Source organism: Sceloporus undulatus, chromosome 2 (assembly GCF_019175285.1).
Source record: "Sceloporus undulatus isolate JIND9_A2432 ecotype Alabama chromosome 2, SceUnd_v1.1, whole genome shotgun sequence".
Classification (NCBI taxonomy): domain Eukaryota; kingdom Metazoa; phylum Chordata; class Lepidosauria; order Squamata; family Phrynosomatidae; genus Sceloporus; species Sceloporus undulatus.
This window is the reverse complement of record NC_056523.1, coordinates 292,244,761-292,263,173: the sequence shown is the minus strand read 5'-3', so window position 1 is coordinate 292,263,173 and position 18,413 is coordinate 292,244,761. Positions and strand designations below refer to the sequence as shown.

General features: G+C 39.9%; 1 protein-coding gene across 1 annotated transcript in view; it reads left to right on the top strand.

The window, feature by feature from the left end:
- The window catches only part of ARSB (arylsulfatase B), a 105,189-nt gene that overhangs the window by 35,897 nt on the left and 50,879 nt on the right, over positions 1 to 18,413 (top strand). The window contains exon 5 of the mRNA XM_042453996.1: positions 12,485 to 12,728. Within this exon, the coding sequence (XP_042309930.1) occupies positions 12,485 to 12,728 (244 nt within the window). The remainder of the gene's footprint in view (positions 1 to 12,484; positions 12,729 to 18,413) is intronic.

Genomic DNA, 18,413 nt, shown 5'->3' with positions numbered 1-18,413 from the left:
AAAAATTTTTTTAAAGCTTCAACCTGCTGGGGGGAGGGGCTAGTGCCTACGTGCACCAGCTCCCCAAGCCTCTGCTGAGGCCTGCAAAGCCTGCCTTGCATGCAGGTAGCGCCCTGGCCTACTATGGGTCAAATTAAGGGGGCCTGGCGCCCACATGCGCCAGCTTCGAGCGGCCTCCTTGGAGGCCTGGAAAGGTGGGAGCAGGTCAGGTGCTCACCGGCTTCAGAAGGCCCTGGAAGGCGGGAGGAGGCAGGCGGCAAACGCACCAGGCCATGGGGCTCTCTTGCGGCTTGAGCAGGCTGGGTTTAACCCAGCGTATAAGACGATCCCCCAATTTTTGCAAGATTTAAAAGGGTTAAAAAGTTGTCTTATATGGCAGAAAATACGGTAGTTTTATGGCTTAAAGACACATCTGCAATGTATGCTATTTTCATACAAATTCTTCCCAAACTCATGGGGAGGACAAAGGGAAGCAAATCATTCTTCCAAATCTGAACATGTCCCTTCTTTCTAAAAACTATGTAAATATACTCCTGAAAAATTGCAGGTTTCATAACTAGGGATACCACTGTTCTATATGTCATGTATGTAAAAACTGTCCTCTTTGTTGTTTTCTATGGTTGAGTGTTTGTTTGTGTGCATTTTGTAATTTCCAAACTGTAAAAGCTGCTCTTTCCACAGAGCTCCTTGCACCTTTTCACCAATGCTATAATTTTTTTATATATATATATATACCGCTTCATACCGCCTAAGCAGTGTCTAAGTGGTTTACAACTATAATTTCATCCAATTCTGCCAATACATTGAAAAATTATCCTCATTTTTAAAAACCAGTACATCAGAACTGAAATTTGTCTACATCTGTCTGAAATTTGGCAGATGTAACCCTTGTTTCTGCAACCCCTTGTAGCTCTGCCTGCAAATGTCATCCAGTTCTTACAAACAGGTGTGGGGGGACTCACAAAAGGCACTGCTTGACTTCCATTAATAATTGATTGAAGGCATAAAGGTTTTGACTCAAAGTAAAGGTTTAGATTAAGATCTGAATAGAATCAGTTGGCTTCAGATCAGTTTGACCTGAAACAGATCTGAACTGAACGTTATGGATGGTACACACATACCTACTATTTACTGTGTTTAAGGTTGATGGATGTGTATTTATTAATCAGTGGATCCCACAGGCCAAACCTAACCCCTTTCCACCACAGGAAAACACTAAGTTAATTTGTTATTTTAAGAAGAGCTTCTGCTCAGAAAGTGTAGAAATGACTTTTGTACTGTGGTTTTTCAATCCAGTAAACTTATTGTAGCTTTTACCATTGAGTGGGGAAGTCAGTCATCCACATTAGTGTGCTGATTAATTGCTATATTTCCATGCGAACATTATGTGCACGTAGTTCATACCAAATTACTCTCAGAGTACAAAAGTGATCTGCCAGCATTATTCTTGGAGTTGCCAGAGCAGAAAAAATAATTTTATTACCTCTGTTATTGTATGTATTAAATAAAAGAGACTGCTAAGTTTCATATTAAAACAGAACTCTGAAATCACTAAGGAAACACATAAGTGTGCTTATTCATTTTACATCATTTAATTGCCACATATTCTACATGGTACTGTGGATGGATTTGAAGGTCATTTACTTGCACTAAGAGAGCCCTCTAATTCAAACCAAATTCAACATCATAATTAACTTATGGGTTTTGCTACCACAGAATATTGTGATGGTCAATTAGTTAGACAGATTTAAAACTGCTTTAAAACATGCTGAAGGATTAAAAAAAAGATTCAATTGGATTTACATTAGAGTAGACATCAAGCAGGCATCTTTTGGATAAATGACTCTTAGCTGCAAATTGATTGCACCACTCTGACCACCACCATTCATGTGTGACACACAAAATCAGAGCTGGGAGGGGGAAATCAGAAAAGGGGGGAGCCACCCATTCTAATAAATTTTCAAATGAATCCATTCATTAAAGCAGGGGATTAACTTCAGTGTTAGTCAGGAAACAGTGAGTTAGTCCACATCACGAGAAAAATCTTGTGAGTCACACAACAAGTTAATTAACTCATTATTTCCAAGCTTGGATTTGGGATATCCAGGCTCTAAGTCCTACTCAAACATCATATTGGGCCAGTCTCTTTCTCACAGTCTGATTAACCTTACCAGATGGTTTGAAGAAGGAGAGATGTATAACACAGTAAGCTCATATAATATATAAAAGCCAAGTAAATTTAGAGTAGGTTGGGCAGCATGAATGACATAAGCTATTAAACAAATTTGTTTTATTGGCATAAATGGCACAGAATTTGCATTTACAAGATAGATTAATTAACATTTTTCTTTTTCATTCCTTTTTTTAAGCATAGCATTTGCAGCTCTGCCTATGATCCACAGCCACTAGGAAGGGAAGCTTAGGCTTGTAACCTGTTTGCATTTCAAATAACAAGACATAGGATCAAATTACTTTAGAGGCCCACAATGAGAAATTCATGGGGATTATGTCAATACACACAACACTGACATAGCTAACTATGGCTCACTTCCCTAATGAAAGTAGACATACTTCAGGTTCTTTAGGAGGCTTTTGAAGCTTTCTTACCTGCTATCATTGACGTTTTGTTATGGGCTGTCATCTTGAATCTACTGAAGAATATTAACATGATTGAGCACTGAATGGTGCCTTGACCACCAGCTCTTTTTTGTGTAAAAAAAAAAATCTTTTTATTTTAATTTTCTAAAATGCCTTTAGTTAAAAAGAAAGAAAGACCTACCAGGGCAGCTTTTATAATTTTACATAATTTACTTTAGGTCTCTTATTTTTAATTCTTTGTATGAGAGGAATCATAGCATCGTAGAGTTGGAAGAGACCACAAGGGCAAGCTCGACTCAGGCTTGCATCCTTCCGAGGTTGCTAAAATGATTACCCAGACTGTTGGGGGCAAATTAGCTTACTTGCTAATTAGCTTACTTGCTGTTCACCGCTATGATCTTTGGAACAGCGGTATATAAATAAAACAAATTATTATTATTATTATTATCCAGTCCAACCCCCTGCCATGCAGGAACTCTCAATCAGAGCATCCCTGACAGATGGCCATCCAGCCTCTGCTTAAAGACCTCCAAAGACAGAGACTCCACCACACTCTGAGGGAGTGTGTTCCACTGTCGAACAGCCCTTACTATCAGGAGGTTCCTCCTAATGTTAAGGTGAAATCTCTTTTCCTGTAGCTTGCATCCATTGTTCCCACATGGACCAAAAGGAAGGGTACTGGTCAGTAGGCTTGACCAGTCTTGTCAGCCTGTCTGTCACATCATGGATCTTTGCCCCAGGGAGACATCTTGTCAGGCCTACAAATCACTGCTTCTGTACCCCTCAGCAAGGAGTCCCCCACTACAGCCAAATGCCTGCTCTGAGGCTTAGCAGTGACTGTTCCCTCTGGTGGAACTTTCAGACTCCCCTGCTCTGTCCCTGAAGTCTGTCCATGCTGCTCTTCTTCATCCTCCTTGATAAAGGAAAGAGCTTTGAATCGATTCTCTAGCTGCAAGCTCCAAGAACAATCCCTTCTTGGCCTACTTCTCTGTGTGACATTCCTCCAGCTGTCTGCCTCCTGTGTATGGGAAGTGACCTCCTCCGCCCCAGCAACTTCCTCTGCGTGGTACTAGTCCAAGATCATTAGTTCCGTTCTGTCCAGGAAATCCTCTTGCTCTCTAATATGCTGAAGTAGCTACTCTGGACTCCAGCTGCTGTACTTTCTCCTCCAAGAGTGCTACCAACTTGAACTTGGTGCATGTGAAGTTTTCCACTTCTGTAGGCAAGAAGACAAACAACCCACAAGTGTTGCATGTGACAGCAGCAGTTCCCTCAGTGTCCATACTGCAAAGTCTTTAGTAACGACTGAAACAGGGCTGTGGGCTTCCACCTCAAAAAAATCCTCTGGTAAACACCAACGTTAAGGCCCCTGATGACCTGGCCTTTTCACCAGTCTCTGACAGCGAGCTCAATCTACTGGGAATATAACTTTATAGTGTAACAGAAATTTCAGGAAACTTAAAGTTCTAGGCCTGGCAGAGCAAAGATTGACAAGAGAACCTAGTAAATTGAAAATCCATAAGTTTATTTCCAATTGTCGACAAAGGAAAACATTGAACTCAGTGGAATTCAAGTTCCAAAAAGCTGAGGTCCCAAACAAGACAAAATGGCCTCATTTTATAGTTAATTACACAAAGAAGCTGTCCTCCACATCTCATTGGCTAATTACAATTCAAACATATAGAATTCTTACAACCAGAACAGAAATACATGCATACATTAAAACTGCATCATCACTCCTCACCCCTCCTTTAGGCATTCAGTAGCTCTCAGTAACCTTGCTTCTGAACATCAACAATGTATCCTTATCTTAAATTGTGTATATTATGTCTAATTTTGTTGGTGCCAGCTTCTTACGGGTCATGATGCTCTTTTTACTCCTTTGCTCTAATTTTCAGGCCTCATTTTAAAAACTATCTCTCTGGCTGACAAAGGCGACTCCATCTTTCTATAGCTTTCTATTATAGCAGGAAAATTCCACCACTACAATAGGAATGTCCCGGCTGCTAGCTTGTACTTAAGGGCAAGGTTCTGACTCAAGGTTTACTTCTCACCTGCTGCCTCTGCTGTAGATTTCTTTGGATGAAAAAAAATCTGTGCACACTAGGCACACGGCTCTGTGAGGAGTTATATAGAGCTAGTCTCCACCCCCTAGCTCCACCCCCTAATGACTCACAGATGTGACTCACAGAAGCTCCATCCCTCAGCAACAAGCACACTCTCCCAGAGTTTAAAAAAATTCAAACACTCACCACTCAAAATGGCTGCCCAGCTCTTTCTCTCCTTCTCCTCTCTGTGGCAGGAACTGGTCTGAAAGGGCTCAGGGGGAGTTATATGGAGCTAGTCTGTAGCTCCACCCCTAGTGACTCACAGATGTGACTCATAGAAGCTCCACCCCCTCGACAACTAGCACACTCTTCTAGAGGTTTTTTTTTAATTCAAACAATCACCACTCAAAATGTCTGCCCAGCTCCTCCTCTCCTTTTCCTCTCTGTGGCAGGAATATGGAGTCTCGTTTAGAAACCCATTTAAAATTCCTGTTTATGATTTCTAAAGCGCTTAGCTTTAAAAATTACATCTGAATATTCTTATTTTTTTCCTGTGATTTCCATGGTTTCCATGTAAATATACTATATTAGATCACAGATTGTTTTGTGAGTTTTTAAAATTGCTGGTGAGCTGGACAGGTTAACTTATTCCAGGTCAAAACATTCATTATTTTACTACCTTGTGGTTCTGAAAAGACATCTATGCTGACAAGCCAGTTTATATCAGTTATCAGTGTGCCCCCTACAATTTCAGGTGGCACATTGGATACCTGAGAAATCTTCAGATTGGAGATGAGCAAAAACAGGACGGTCTGACTTTTTTTTACTGATCCACATAGGAGCTTCAATGGCAAACCTCTTCTGAGCAATCTTGTCAAGAAAACCCCATGATAGGGTTACCTTAGGACTGCATGAGTTAGAAACAACATGAAGGCACACAACAACAACAACAACAAGAAATAGGAGCCTTAGCAAGACAGACATCATACTTACAAATTAAATGGCTGGAATCCTATATGACTGTTATGAAAATGTAACCTAGAGGTAGCATGTGTGACTGTTACATATTCATGATCCCTATGAAGCCCCTAGCTACATAGGGTAAAAGTACCAGAATCCCTACTTAGCAGACAGCAACCACTGTGATCAAGAGAGGTATAGGGGTGTTTCCTATCCCCCTCTTTCCGGGAAGCACCTGGCTGATGTTGTTGCGCCCCCACACCCAAGTGATCTCCAGCATGACGGGGAACTGCAACCAGGGTCCTGCTTTGGCCTGTTGCACTGGAGATCACTCATGGTAGGGGATGGGAACATCAGTTAGCTGCTTCCCATGTGACAGGGGAACAAATCCCCATTGACTTCAATGGCTGCTTCCCAGTAAGTGGGGATTGCAGGTGGCTGGGCCTAGATACGCTGCGTATCACTGTATCTACAGTGCTTACGCATATTATCTCCTGTACAGAATTCCAGTTTCTTTTTTATTTATTTTACCCTCATAGCTTTAGGGGCAATTGCTTATGAAATGAAAGATTCTAAAAGGAACAAATATTATCCTGGTCGCGAAGGAAGATTTGAGTATAAAATGAACAGAGGAGGTTCATGAGTCAACAATGAATTGCATTTTAATTCTGAGCAATAAAAGTCAACAAACATCATGACTCTCAAAATTCTTGTGCTAATCAAACAATCCCCAAGCAGTCCAAGAACATAAGAAATATCTGCCCAAAATAAATGATGGACAGTTTTCAGATAAAATTCTAAATAAATCCCACTCTCTGCAAGTACAAATGAAGGGGGACAGACCATACTCTTAGACGAAGTTTGGAGGAAAGTTAAAATCTGTTTTAAAGCAATGCAGATAATTTAAACATGTCCTATACAGTTTGCTATATGGGGGTGTTTCTCCAAATTTCAAGAAAACAAAGGGAATACAAGGAAAGGACTGAAATGGGGGGGGGGGTAATTTGATTGCTGTAATTTAGATACTGAGCATCTAGTGGTATTTTTAGCATGCATCAGTTATAGGTCATGACTTTTTCTTCTAAACTGCAAGAAAGACTGTGGACAAGATGCACATTACACTGAATTTCATTTCAGAAGACTTCACTGTGTCTTCATTTCATACATCTATGCATTTCTTACGCTGCTTGACTCACTAGAGTCTCCCCTCAGAATCATGTGATGAAGAAATATATTATGTATGTGCATTTTAAAATCTTCAGCAGGAACTACACTCCTTAGAAGTATCAAATTTAAGGGTTGTAAAAATATTTGGTAAGAGCGGATTCAGGCAAGTTCATGATGCACAAATTGGTTAATCTCCCATAGATCTAAGGAACCAGATCAAAAGGATTAATATCAATCTGGTTGACAAAGCACAATGAAATTGTTCATGTTTATCTGTCCTGTTAATATACTTGTAGTTTCAGATATACTTGTACTTCCAACAAGACCTTAAATAGCATTAAATATGATTAATGCTGGGACTATCACAAACCTTGGAAAAATTACTTTGGTTACCTATTTGTTAGGCTCAGTTAGAGTAGACTCCCATATAAAATAGTATACAACTTGGGTCCAGGTTATTTAAAAGAACATATCTTTCTGGAAGTGCCGCCCCTCGCATGTGATGAGGGCGCCCTATTGCTCCCATCTGTCCTGGGCGTATACGAGCTTATTAGAGCTCTATGATTTTCAAAAGAGGCTCTTTTCTCTGTCCCACTTTCTTGTCAGGTTCATCTAACGGGAACAAGGAAAAGGGTCTTCTTAGTGGCTGCTCCCAGTGTTTGAAACTCCCAAAGGAGGCTAGGATTGCTCCCATCTTCCCATGGCAAATAAAAACATTCCTATTATGTCAAGCTGTTCGAACTTGACTGATGGAGTTTTAATAGTATGCTGCACTCTTTTGTTGTTTTAGTAGATTTTAAATGAATTTAACTGACAAATTGGTTTTTAAAAATTATTCTTATATTTATATTTTTAGTGATGTTTTTGAATAGTTTTCAATCTGTACTGTTTTTAATACATTGTATCCTATAAATGGGTGTGGTGGAGCCACTGAATCAATACAGATTTGGCAAATTAACACTTATGTAGATTTTATTGAGGGTCACATCAGAAAAGACACAACATCTGTGTTTAAAAGAAGTGCTTCCTCACATGGTGAAAGTCAAACAGATTTTTCCAGCATGACAAAAGACACACTTTTATGACCGTATCCACCACCCCCTCAGAAAGCGAATGGGAGTGCTACATTGTCATGTGGAGAGGCATGGAGAAAGCTGCTACTCTCCCACCCTGTTTCAGTTTTCTTTAGTCATGTGATAAAGCTCCTAGTCTTTTGCTGTAGATTTCCTGTAGTTTCTCCTCTCCATGGGTTGTGTAAAAAGGGGGGGGTGGGGCATTGTGTGCTGCTCTGGTTAAACATACATAAGGGATTGCCACCGAAGGGGGTGACATCAAAGGAGGAGGCACCCCTTTGGGGAGCCGCTTCTGGGGGAGCAAGAGCAAGGGCCACTCCATTTGGCAGGTAGGGAAGGGTATGTTTTAAATATATTTTAATGTACTGTAATTAATTTAACTGTATCTTGATATTAACTGTATTTTGATTAATTTAACTGGATTTAGTTAAGGTAAGGGGATTAATTTTTAGTTTTGTATGTGTTATGTAAATGTTTATGTAATTGTTCATGCATTTTTGTAAACCGCCTTGATCTGTTGGAAAGGTGGTATATAAATAAAATTTATTATTATTATTATTAGAAATAAAAAGTGGTGGAATGGCTACAAGGAGATGAATAGTGGCTCTGAAAAGATTTGTTTCTGGATATGTGTAGAATGCATATTGGGTTAAGCCTAGGAAATAAACATTTCCCCTACCTGTCTAGCTTGCTATACAAAAGAAAAGAAAAGAAATGGGAGGGGGGACCCAACAAGTAAATGCCAATTCTCCATAGCTTCCCTGACATTATCTGGCAGATTATTCCACTACAATGTGAAGCAGAGGACCAACCAACCAAGGCAGCATGATGAAATACTTCTGTTTCCTCCTTCCCTTCATAAAAAGGAGTATAAAAATTGTATGTGTACACATGCATACATGCAAGAATCTATCAGTGATATCTTTATTGGCCAACCAAAATGCATGATATATTTGTTACAAGCTTTCAAAGCTCCATGGGCTTCCTTTTAGGCAAGATATTATAAACCAAACGGGAGGGGGAAAAACAATTGGAGATATTAGTCAGATGTCTGCATGTTGTTTCAGTCCTTAGTAAAGATGGTATGCTAGGGAGGATATCTTTTGCAGGCAGGCTCCTCCTCCTTCTTGCCATACGGCAATAGGGAGATTTTCAAAGTTCAGGAAATTTAAAGCCTATTTGCCTCTCAACAGGGACTCCTATTTTGCAATCCAATATGTCTCCATTCCAGTAAGGTCACAGGCCTCTTTGTAGGTAGAGAACAATGGATTCCTCAAGAAGTCTCCATGTTTTGGCATAGGACCATTTTGGTGATGTAGAGGTAAAACATGTGAATTCAGTCCAGGTTTAAGAAGAAAAAAAATGTTTTACCTTGGCTGTTTTGCATACATGGATAGGGCCTACAGAGGACAACAGACAGATGAAAAGAATATAAAATTATGAGATTAGTTAGGAGACTTTGGGGCTGTACAGACCATCCCTTTTAGAGCCAGATCCGGGCTGCAGCAACCACACGCAGTGGCCCCAGTCTTGCCTTTCCGCTGCGGAAAAAGGAGCTGCAAAAATTAGCTCCTTTGTGCTCCATGGAAAGGGTGCCATAGCTGCCAATGCTGTGACTTTTTGGTGATCCTTTGGCACTGTGTCATGTAGATGCAGCACCAGAGGAGTGCCATGACACAGTGCAACATGTGGTGTCATGCCAGCCTGGGGTGGAGTCAGGACATGCATCGTACGGATGCCATGCCCTGACTCTGCCCCTAGGTCAGCCTTAATGGCTGGTGTGTATAGCCCATTCATCAGTAGAATTGTAGACATATGCTTCTTTTAAAAATCTGATTGCCCCGACTCTTATTTATTTATATTTATTTTTAAAAGGTTCTGTTACTGACAGGAAAATAGGTTAACAATTTCTGATTATGAGTTGGATTTCAGCTTTGGATAACTACTTTTAGAACTGGCCACTGGCTGTGTTGGCTGAGGGATTCTGGCAGCTCCAGTCCAGCTTTTTCAAGCTCTGGGTCATTATTAGGAGTCCTGTGCATAAAAGGCTGCATTATTTTCTGTAAAGTGGAAACGTCTCATTAGCATTTCCAGTATAATAGAAACATGGGGAAATAATAGGTCAGATAGTTTGTTCATCTAATACAGTGTTGTCTACGCAGACTGGCAGCAGCTTTTTAAGGTTTCTGTTGTGTGCTTTACCTAGAATTTCTAGTGTAGGTGGCAAACCTGTGGCACTCCAGCTGTTGTTGGGCTGCAGTTCCCATTAGCAGTGGCCAGTATAGCCAATAATGAATAATGATGGGAGTTGTAGTCTAATAATATTTGGAGGGCTACAAAGTCATGTGCCAAGGGTTGAAACTGCACCTGTTTGCCTTAATAGGATGCCCTCCAGCTCTGAGCTGTGACCCTTCTCTATACACTTTAGAGTTGGATTCAAGCTATGCTTATTGTGTTTGATTTCCATTGAAATCCATCTACATATTTAGGGTGGCTTAGGTTCCATTGATTTCAGTGGAAACCAAGTGAACCTATCTTAATCTAGATCTAGTCCAGTTTGTTTTTTCCTCATAGAATTGAATGAAATATGTCTGCATGCATGAGTTTTGGCTGTAAAGAATGAAATTACTGCTTCAATATGTAGAGAGATCTTTTTGCGCCTTTGAGACTAACTGAAAGAAAGAAGAAGGCAGCATGATCTTTCTCAGACTTAAGTCTATTTCCTCAGATGCATTTGGTTACTGCTTCAAGATCTGTGACACTTATGTTTTTGTACTCTACTGTCTATCTGAGGGTTGCTGACAAGATCAGAGAGACATGCTTATTACTCCTTGGCTTGACATATTAAGTGATGGCTTGCAGGTGTGTCTCAGGCCTTTATAGTTTAATCACCCTGCCAGAGAATTTTCATATCATGAGTTACCAAGCAAGATGCATCTTAATGAAAGTAACTCATTCGAGAAAACACATTTATCCATGAATCAGCCCAAATAAGGCAACATTGTTGATTCAGATCTCCATTCTATCAGATAGAATATCTCCCTGATGGAGACTTCTGTAGGAAGATTTAGGACTGTGACAAACCTTCACATGGAACAGATGGGAATCTGTTGAAGGATTTAAAGGATGATGTTACTGTTGGCATTTGGGAAGGGAAGGTCAACAAAGAGGAAAAGGCTAAGGAGATTTTGATAACAATTACAGTAAAGATGCTGGGTCTGAGGAATTATGTATCATTCTGCCCAAAATACAAGGGGATATTCTAGAGTATTGTGCATGTGAGTTATACAAGAGGTGTTGTTGTTCTACAAATAGTTGTGCAGGTGCTAGGGGAACAGTGAGTAGGGGAGTGTGGTGGAGTCCTAATGCATTGTGCAAGTCAGGAAATGACTTCCACAAGCAAAAGCAAAATATTACATTACACAGATATGAAAAGTAAGTTTCCTTAAGTTGTAGAAGCTTTATAGTGGTGGACTCCTAGGCAGAAAACTGACCACTGGACCTACTGCAGTCAGCCACTCCACTTCTAAATGTTGTAGAATGTCAAGCCATAGATAGGTTTGCTTGTGGATAGATAATCTTGGATTCTTGTGTATTTCCTCCAGATCATTTATGAGCTTGCAGGGGGTAAGGGATTTCAGGGGTGTGTTGACAATGAGTTCATTAGGCAAGTTAATCTCAAAGCAACTGCTGAGTTTGCAACTGGTGTGCAATTTGCATACAGTCTAGAATTCAGACATGAGTGCTGAAGACCAACAAACTCTGTACTGCTGAAAAGAGTTTTGTAGTGATTCCATGTGATAGATATCCTTAGTAAATTGATAAATTTACTGAATAAATGTTCAATCAGGGGGAAAAAACTACAAAACCCCATTAGATGCTGTAGGATTGATAGGTTTTCTTAGCTATTGGTCAAAAAACTTTATGATGTTTGCTCAAAAACACAAATTACGCAGTCGAGTTTCCTGCATTTGGAGAAATCAAAAGGGTCAGCACACCTGGAGTACAATGAATGTGTATGAAATTGGTTGTGCAGTTATTTGATGGAAGGCAATAAAGGTTGTAAAGCTGTTTTTTACCCAATAAAGCCACTGACTGGTCCATCTTAGCCAGTATTATCTATTTTGATTGGCAGCAATTTTCTGAAGTCTTGGGAAGGCATCTCTCTTACAGTCTGCTGCCTCCTTCATCAACTGAATTTACTGAGAACTGAATCTGAGAGTAATTAGTCAAGTATTCCCCATGAAGATATAGCTTAGTATGCCTTGAAAAGTATGCAGTGGTATCATTCTGCTAGTGCCATTAATATTGTACTCACAGACACTTAATTCCAGCACTATTTCCTATTATTGTGTAACTGGTGGCTCAGTTTGACCAATAGCTAAGAAAACCTGTCAATCCTACAGCATTTAATGCATAATTGATTGTGTGTTTAGGCACCATAAGAACTAATGCACTACCACCTGCACAACTGAAAAAATAATGGAATTCTGATAGAATACTGTTTCCCTTAGCTAACTTTATGCTGACTTTAGGCGTTTGTTTGTCTGATATGATGTCTAATAAAAATCTGTCTAATTTTTATATATGCCATAAATATTTGCCAGAACTTATTTTTACTTAATAAATATGTTTCAGATAATGGAGGCCAAACTTTGGCAGGTGGAAACAATTGGCCATTAAGAGGGAGAAAATGGACACTGTGGGAAGGAGGAATGAGAGGTGCTGGGTTCGTTGCAAGTCCTTTACTGAAACGGAAAGGAGTGGAAAGTCATGACCTTATCCACATTTCTGACTGGCTGCCGACTCTGGTGAAACTTGCTGGAGGATATACAAATGGCACCAAGCCTTTAGATGGCTTTGATATATGGAAAACACTCAGGTAATTTCTTCAGTAAAACCTTAAAAAGGAAAGCAGAAACATTATACGCCATGGTAAATTTTGCAAAACCAAGCCCATTATCATGCCTTTAAAAAGAAGCACATTTCTTAAATATTTTTCAAATTGCGCTGGTACGTATGGCATTTTAAAATAAATTTACTAGCAAAAATTAAAATGAACTGTGTTTGAGATTAGAAGGTAAACATAATGTTTTTGAAAAAGTGCTTGACAAACGTCTGGCAGGTAGAAGACCTGGGATAAAGGGAAGCATTATGACATATATTCAGGACCATCTTTAAATGTAGGAGTTTTTGGAAAGTGCTTTGTATCTTGAAAAATCAATGTATGAAAGCAAAAATTAAATGCTGAAAATGTCACTTATGTCTATGAAATCAGAAAATGCCTAACTATGATTGCAATTGCCATTATAAGCTAGCATGATATTCCATGAGTCAGCATGGTGTAGTGGTCTGAGTTCCACTGGTATGCCAGGATTCAAGTTGGCCATGGAAACCCACTGGGTGACCTTGGGAAAATCACTCTCTTTCTCTACCTTAGAGGAAGGTAATGGCAAACCTTCCTCTGAAGAAACCTTGCAAAGAAAACCCCATGATAAGGTTGCCATAGTTAGCAGCACATAACTATTATTAGCAACCACAGCTAAACTTCTGTGCATCTGATATTTGTCTCCTTAATTTTCAGTATAGGGGATTTAGAAGCTACACTCAGATTTAGAGATCTTTGAAGTAGCCCTTCTAAAGCTATCCAAACAGAATAATCAGTGAGTAGGAAAACAGTGTGATAGAAGAGAGTTAGTAACACAAAATGTTGCTTTAAACCAAGCACACTATCTGTCCCTCTAGCTTACTGTTGTCTGGTACTAATTCTTCCCAAACTCTGGCAAATAAATAGTTACTATCATCTGTTACCTATAGTTTAAAATGCATACCAAATTAAATACGCAGAGTGCAATTTCTTTTCCCCCCTATGTAAGCACACACAAACCTAATCCAAACTGGGACCACCATGTATGAGATGGGGAAGGTTTAAACCTACATTCTGCAACCCTTAAATTTATTCCTTTCCATGGCAAATTAGATAGAGCAAATGTGGTGTAGGGGCGGAGTCAGGGCGTCACATCCATATGAAGCACGCTCTGACTCTGTGCGCCGCACCACACAGAACACGGTGTCACAGCACTCCTCTGGCACTGTGTCCACTTGACACAGCACTGAAGAAGCACTGTATAGACGCAGCTATCACACCCTTTCCAGGGTGCAAAAAGGAGCTGCTTTTTGCACCCTGGAAAGTCCAGATCAGGGCTGTGGCGTGCGGTTGCCACAGCTCTGATCTGGCTGTAAAAGGGGCAGCTGGAGGCTGCCCCTGCTGTTTGCACAGCCCCTTAGTCTCCTTCCAAACAGGAGAGGATGTGCCTGTGGAGATTTAAATCTCACCCAATGACCCCAGTTTGGATTGCACCTGCACAACTTGTTTTGGAATAATAAAGAAAATGAATCTGAGCTACACACTACAGTGGACCCCTGTTATATGCTGGGGTTTGGTTCCAAGTTCCCCCGTGTATAACAAAATCTGTGTATGCTCAAGTCCCATTAAATATAATGACATAGCAAAATGGTGTCCCTTATAAAAAAAATGGAAAATCAAGGTTTGATATTTGAAATTTATACTTTTTTTGAACATTTTCAAACTGTGTATGCTTGAATCCTTGTATAAAAATCAGTGTATTAGAAGGGCCAACTGTATATGTAGTTACTGAAACAAAATACAGTAGACCCTTCAAAGCAATGGGATTTACACATTCAGTATTAACATTCTACGTTAAGAATTAGAAAATCCTTAAAGTAGAATGTGGGTCTACTTTAAGGATTAGCAAATAAATTTAGGCCAGAATGGACAATTATTAATTATTATTAATATTATTATTACTACCCACCTCTCTCCAGGGCTTGAGGCAGGGTACAACATAGATTAAAATCCAATATATAAGTGACCATAAGGATTCAAATTAAGCACATAAATTAAAACATATAAACACAGGATTAAAACAGCCATTACACATAAAATCATTCAGATTAAAATATACCGATTTATTCATAGTTTTAAATTAACTGGGTAAGCCTGCTGGAACAGAGAGGTCTTTAATACAATTTTAAATTCAGACAGCAAGACATAAAATTTTACTTCCTTGTTAAATAAATAAAGATTTCTCCTGAGTCCAAGGCTTGGTACAGACCGTGAAGTAGCAGCGTCCAGGCAGCGATTGTAGGGTTAGGGACCGCGCACCATGGTCCCTAAATCTACGACGTCACGGTGGCAGCGTAATAGTGGCCTCCTGTCCATACGGGGGCCACCATTGTGATGTAAGTGACAGACAGCGTATAGAAGTCACTGCGCATCACTTACTTCACGAGTGCACCAATGGCGCACTCGTGATGTGTGTGCGGTGTCCCAAGAAGAAGCCATTTTTGGGGGGTGTAGGGACACCACGTAGCTTGGCTATTGCAGTGTTCCTCCACAGGAAAACTAGCCGCCTCAAGCCCGCCCTTTTGGGGAGGTATATACTGGGCCCCAAATAGCTTTAGGGAATATTAAACATGGCCAAAAAAGAAACCCTTCACAACTATTGGGCCACTAGTAGTAACTTCCAAATGTTGCTGAACAGCAACTCCCTGCCTTCTTCATCATTGGCCAGGAGTGCTGGACATTGTAGTACAACATCTGGAGGGTCACGTGATTTCTACCTATGTTTTATAAGTCTGTTTTGGAGTGTTGTTGTTGTTGTTGAAAAATGGTAAGAAAAATTTCAAAAAGCTTGAAAATTTCCAAGGGGAAGTGTGGCTCTTCAGAGTCCTGCAGGAGATCAATGAAAATTCCCAGCCGTTGGCAGTTGCCCACCTCTGCATCAAATTAATTGCTAAATGGCCACTTAACAACAATGTAAATCCCATTGCTTCACTGAGTCTGCATTAGCTGAGATTAGTAATTAGGATGAGATTAACCTCTTGGTTATTCATTGCTTTAAATTGATTGACCTAAAAGAGTAATAATCCAGCTTCTCATAAATCAAAAATCTCATGAAGTGTCATATATGTCCATTGTGTTATCTGTCAAAATTTTTCTATGTTTTTACTGTTGTAATGCACCATTAAGTAATTTCTGATTTACAGCAACTTTAAGGCAAACCCATTAAGGTGTTTTATTGGCAAGATTTTTCAGAAGTCTTGTCATTGCCTTCCTTTGAGGCTGAGAGAGTGTGACTTGCCCAAGATCACCCAATGGGTTTCCATGACTGAGGATTCAAATCCTAGTATTCCAGCTGTAATCCAACATTTAAATCACTACACCATGTTGACTTTTTTCCCCTCCACCATTTCATATTTCTTTGCAATAGAACCAGAATTCCCTAGTGCACTCCCTGTTTAAAGAATGTAACCAGATACATTTTGGCATTACTGAAAAGTAACTCATTTTCAATATCCCAAAGTACACAAGGTGAAGGAGGTGATAATTGGTTAATTAAGCTATCAGCAATGCAGAAAGCGGTTTTTAGCCTTCTATTGTTTCAGTGAGGGCATTTAATTGAAACGATAATGGCTAGGTTTTTAATAGATTGGATTAAAGTGTCTGGGTTTTAGAAGTGTGATATGTGCATTGTGTGATATATAGAATTCTTGGCAGACCCCCCATGGAAGAAAAACATCTGCAGCAATTATAGTTTTGTAACCAGGCAAATGAAATTGACCACTGTCTCCTCCTTACTTGAATCTGTCATGCATCACTTACTTACAACAGCTTTCTATTAGAGCTATTTAAACTATTTTTGCCTGCCTGCAGTGATGTTTTTATTATTTTATGTAGTTGGACAGGCATCTCTTGCGATGCCTTGGGCATTGAATAGCCTCCTGCACTGGGGAACAAAGAGTTGTGCTGTGTTTCATAAACCGCTGGGTATTTAGCCATTTGATTCTGTGAACTTCCTAAGAGGTCACAGTTACCATATTGTTGCTGCTGTTATTCTTGTTGTATTGTTACTATCCCAGCCTTTTCTCAATCTGAGACTCAAGGTGGCTCAGAAACATTAAAACAGAAACAGTTTTAAAAGTCGCATCATAACAAAAGTTTAAAAATACAGTTAAAGTAACAATGAAATTAAAAGCTATTAAAAGCATGATCATTAAAAAGAAAGCAAACAATCAATGCAGCACATTCTGAATGTCCCTTCCCCCATAAGCAATCTGCCCTCAGTCCTCAAATGCCTACCAACACAAAAAAGTCTCCAGCTGCCTACAGAATGATAGTAAGGAGGACACCAGTCTCACCCAAAAGCCTGAGCCTGAGAAAATGGTCTTTATAGGCCCAGGAACAGGCTGGTAGCCAGTGGAGTTGTGTGCTCCCTGTAGCCAGTCCCAGCTAATAATGTGACTACAACTCTTTAAACAAGCTGAAGTTTCTGAACACTCTTCAAGGGCAACTCCACACAAAGCATGTTACAGTAATCCAAACAGTTACAGTTTGGTTCACCCTCATCTAGTCTATTATAGAACTGAAACTGCTTCTTTGGATTGAAGTGGAAAAGAGTAATAGAACTGGGTATTATCTTCATATTGATGGCACTGGACTCCAAAACTCCAGACAATCTCTCCCAGTGGTTTCACATACAGCCAGCCCTCCATATTCATAGATGCTTTATCCACCAATTCAACCATCCATGGCTTGAAAAGTATTCAAAGAAAATATATAAATTCCAAAAAGCAAACTTTGATTTTGTCATTTTGTCACCATTTTACTACACCTTTGTATTTAATGGGACTTGAGCAGCCACAGATTTTGATATCCATGGGGTCTCCTGGAACCAAACCCCAGCAGATACCAAGGGCCCACTGTATATGTTAAAAAGCAAAGGGGAGAAAACAGAACCCTTGGGGACAAAACAGGCCAGAGGCCAAGGAATCAAACAGGAATCTGACAGCACTACCTTCTAAGACTGCCTCTCCAAGAGGGACCATAACCACTGTAATACAGTGCCTCTGAGACCCATCCCAACGAGGTAGCCAAGAACAATACCATGGTAATTGGTATCAAAAGGCACAAGAAATCAAACAGAACCAGCAGGGACACACTCCACTGTCTCTGCATCATAATGCTCTGTTTTGTCTTCTCTTTTTTAAAGAGCTTTCAAAATCCTCCACATATATTGAACCATAGTCTTGTGGAAATGTTTGAAAATTGCAATGGGTACAAACTGTTGCTGCTTATCCCTTGATGGGGTTGTTCTCACTTACGATTTACAACGATTTAAAATACACCGGTTTCGGTAAAACCGATTCAAAATAACACGGGTGTTCTCCCGCGTTCCAAATCGCTTTTTTTTCTTCGTTCTCATGTACCAACTGAATCGCTGTAAATGATCCGCTTCCGTTCCTATTCAAGAATGAATCGGTGTATATATAACCCGGTTTTAGCGTTATTTCGTTCGCACTCGCCTTTTTCGGCTGTCAATCAAAGCGATGTCATCATGATGTCACATTAATTCGGAGTAACATACACCGATGTAGCCTGTACCTGCGTTCCCACTACCTGGCCATTTTTAATTAGTTATACATTTTGCAGGGTTTTTTTTTTTTAAAGAGCCAATCAGGAGGCGCTTATTCGTCCTCTTCTGTG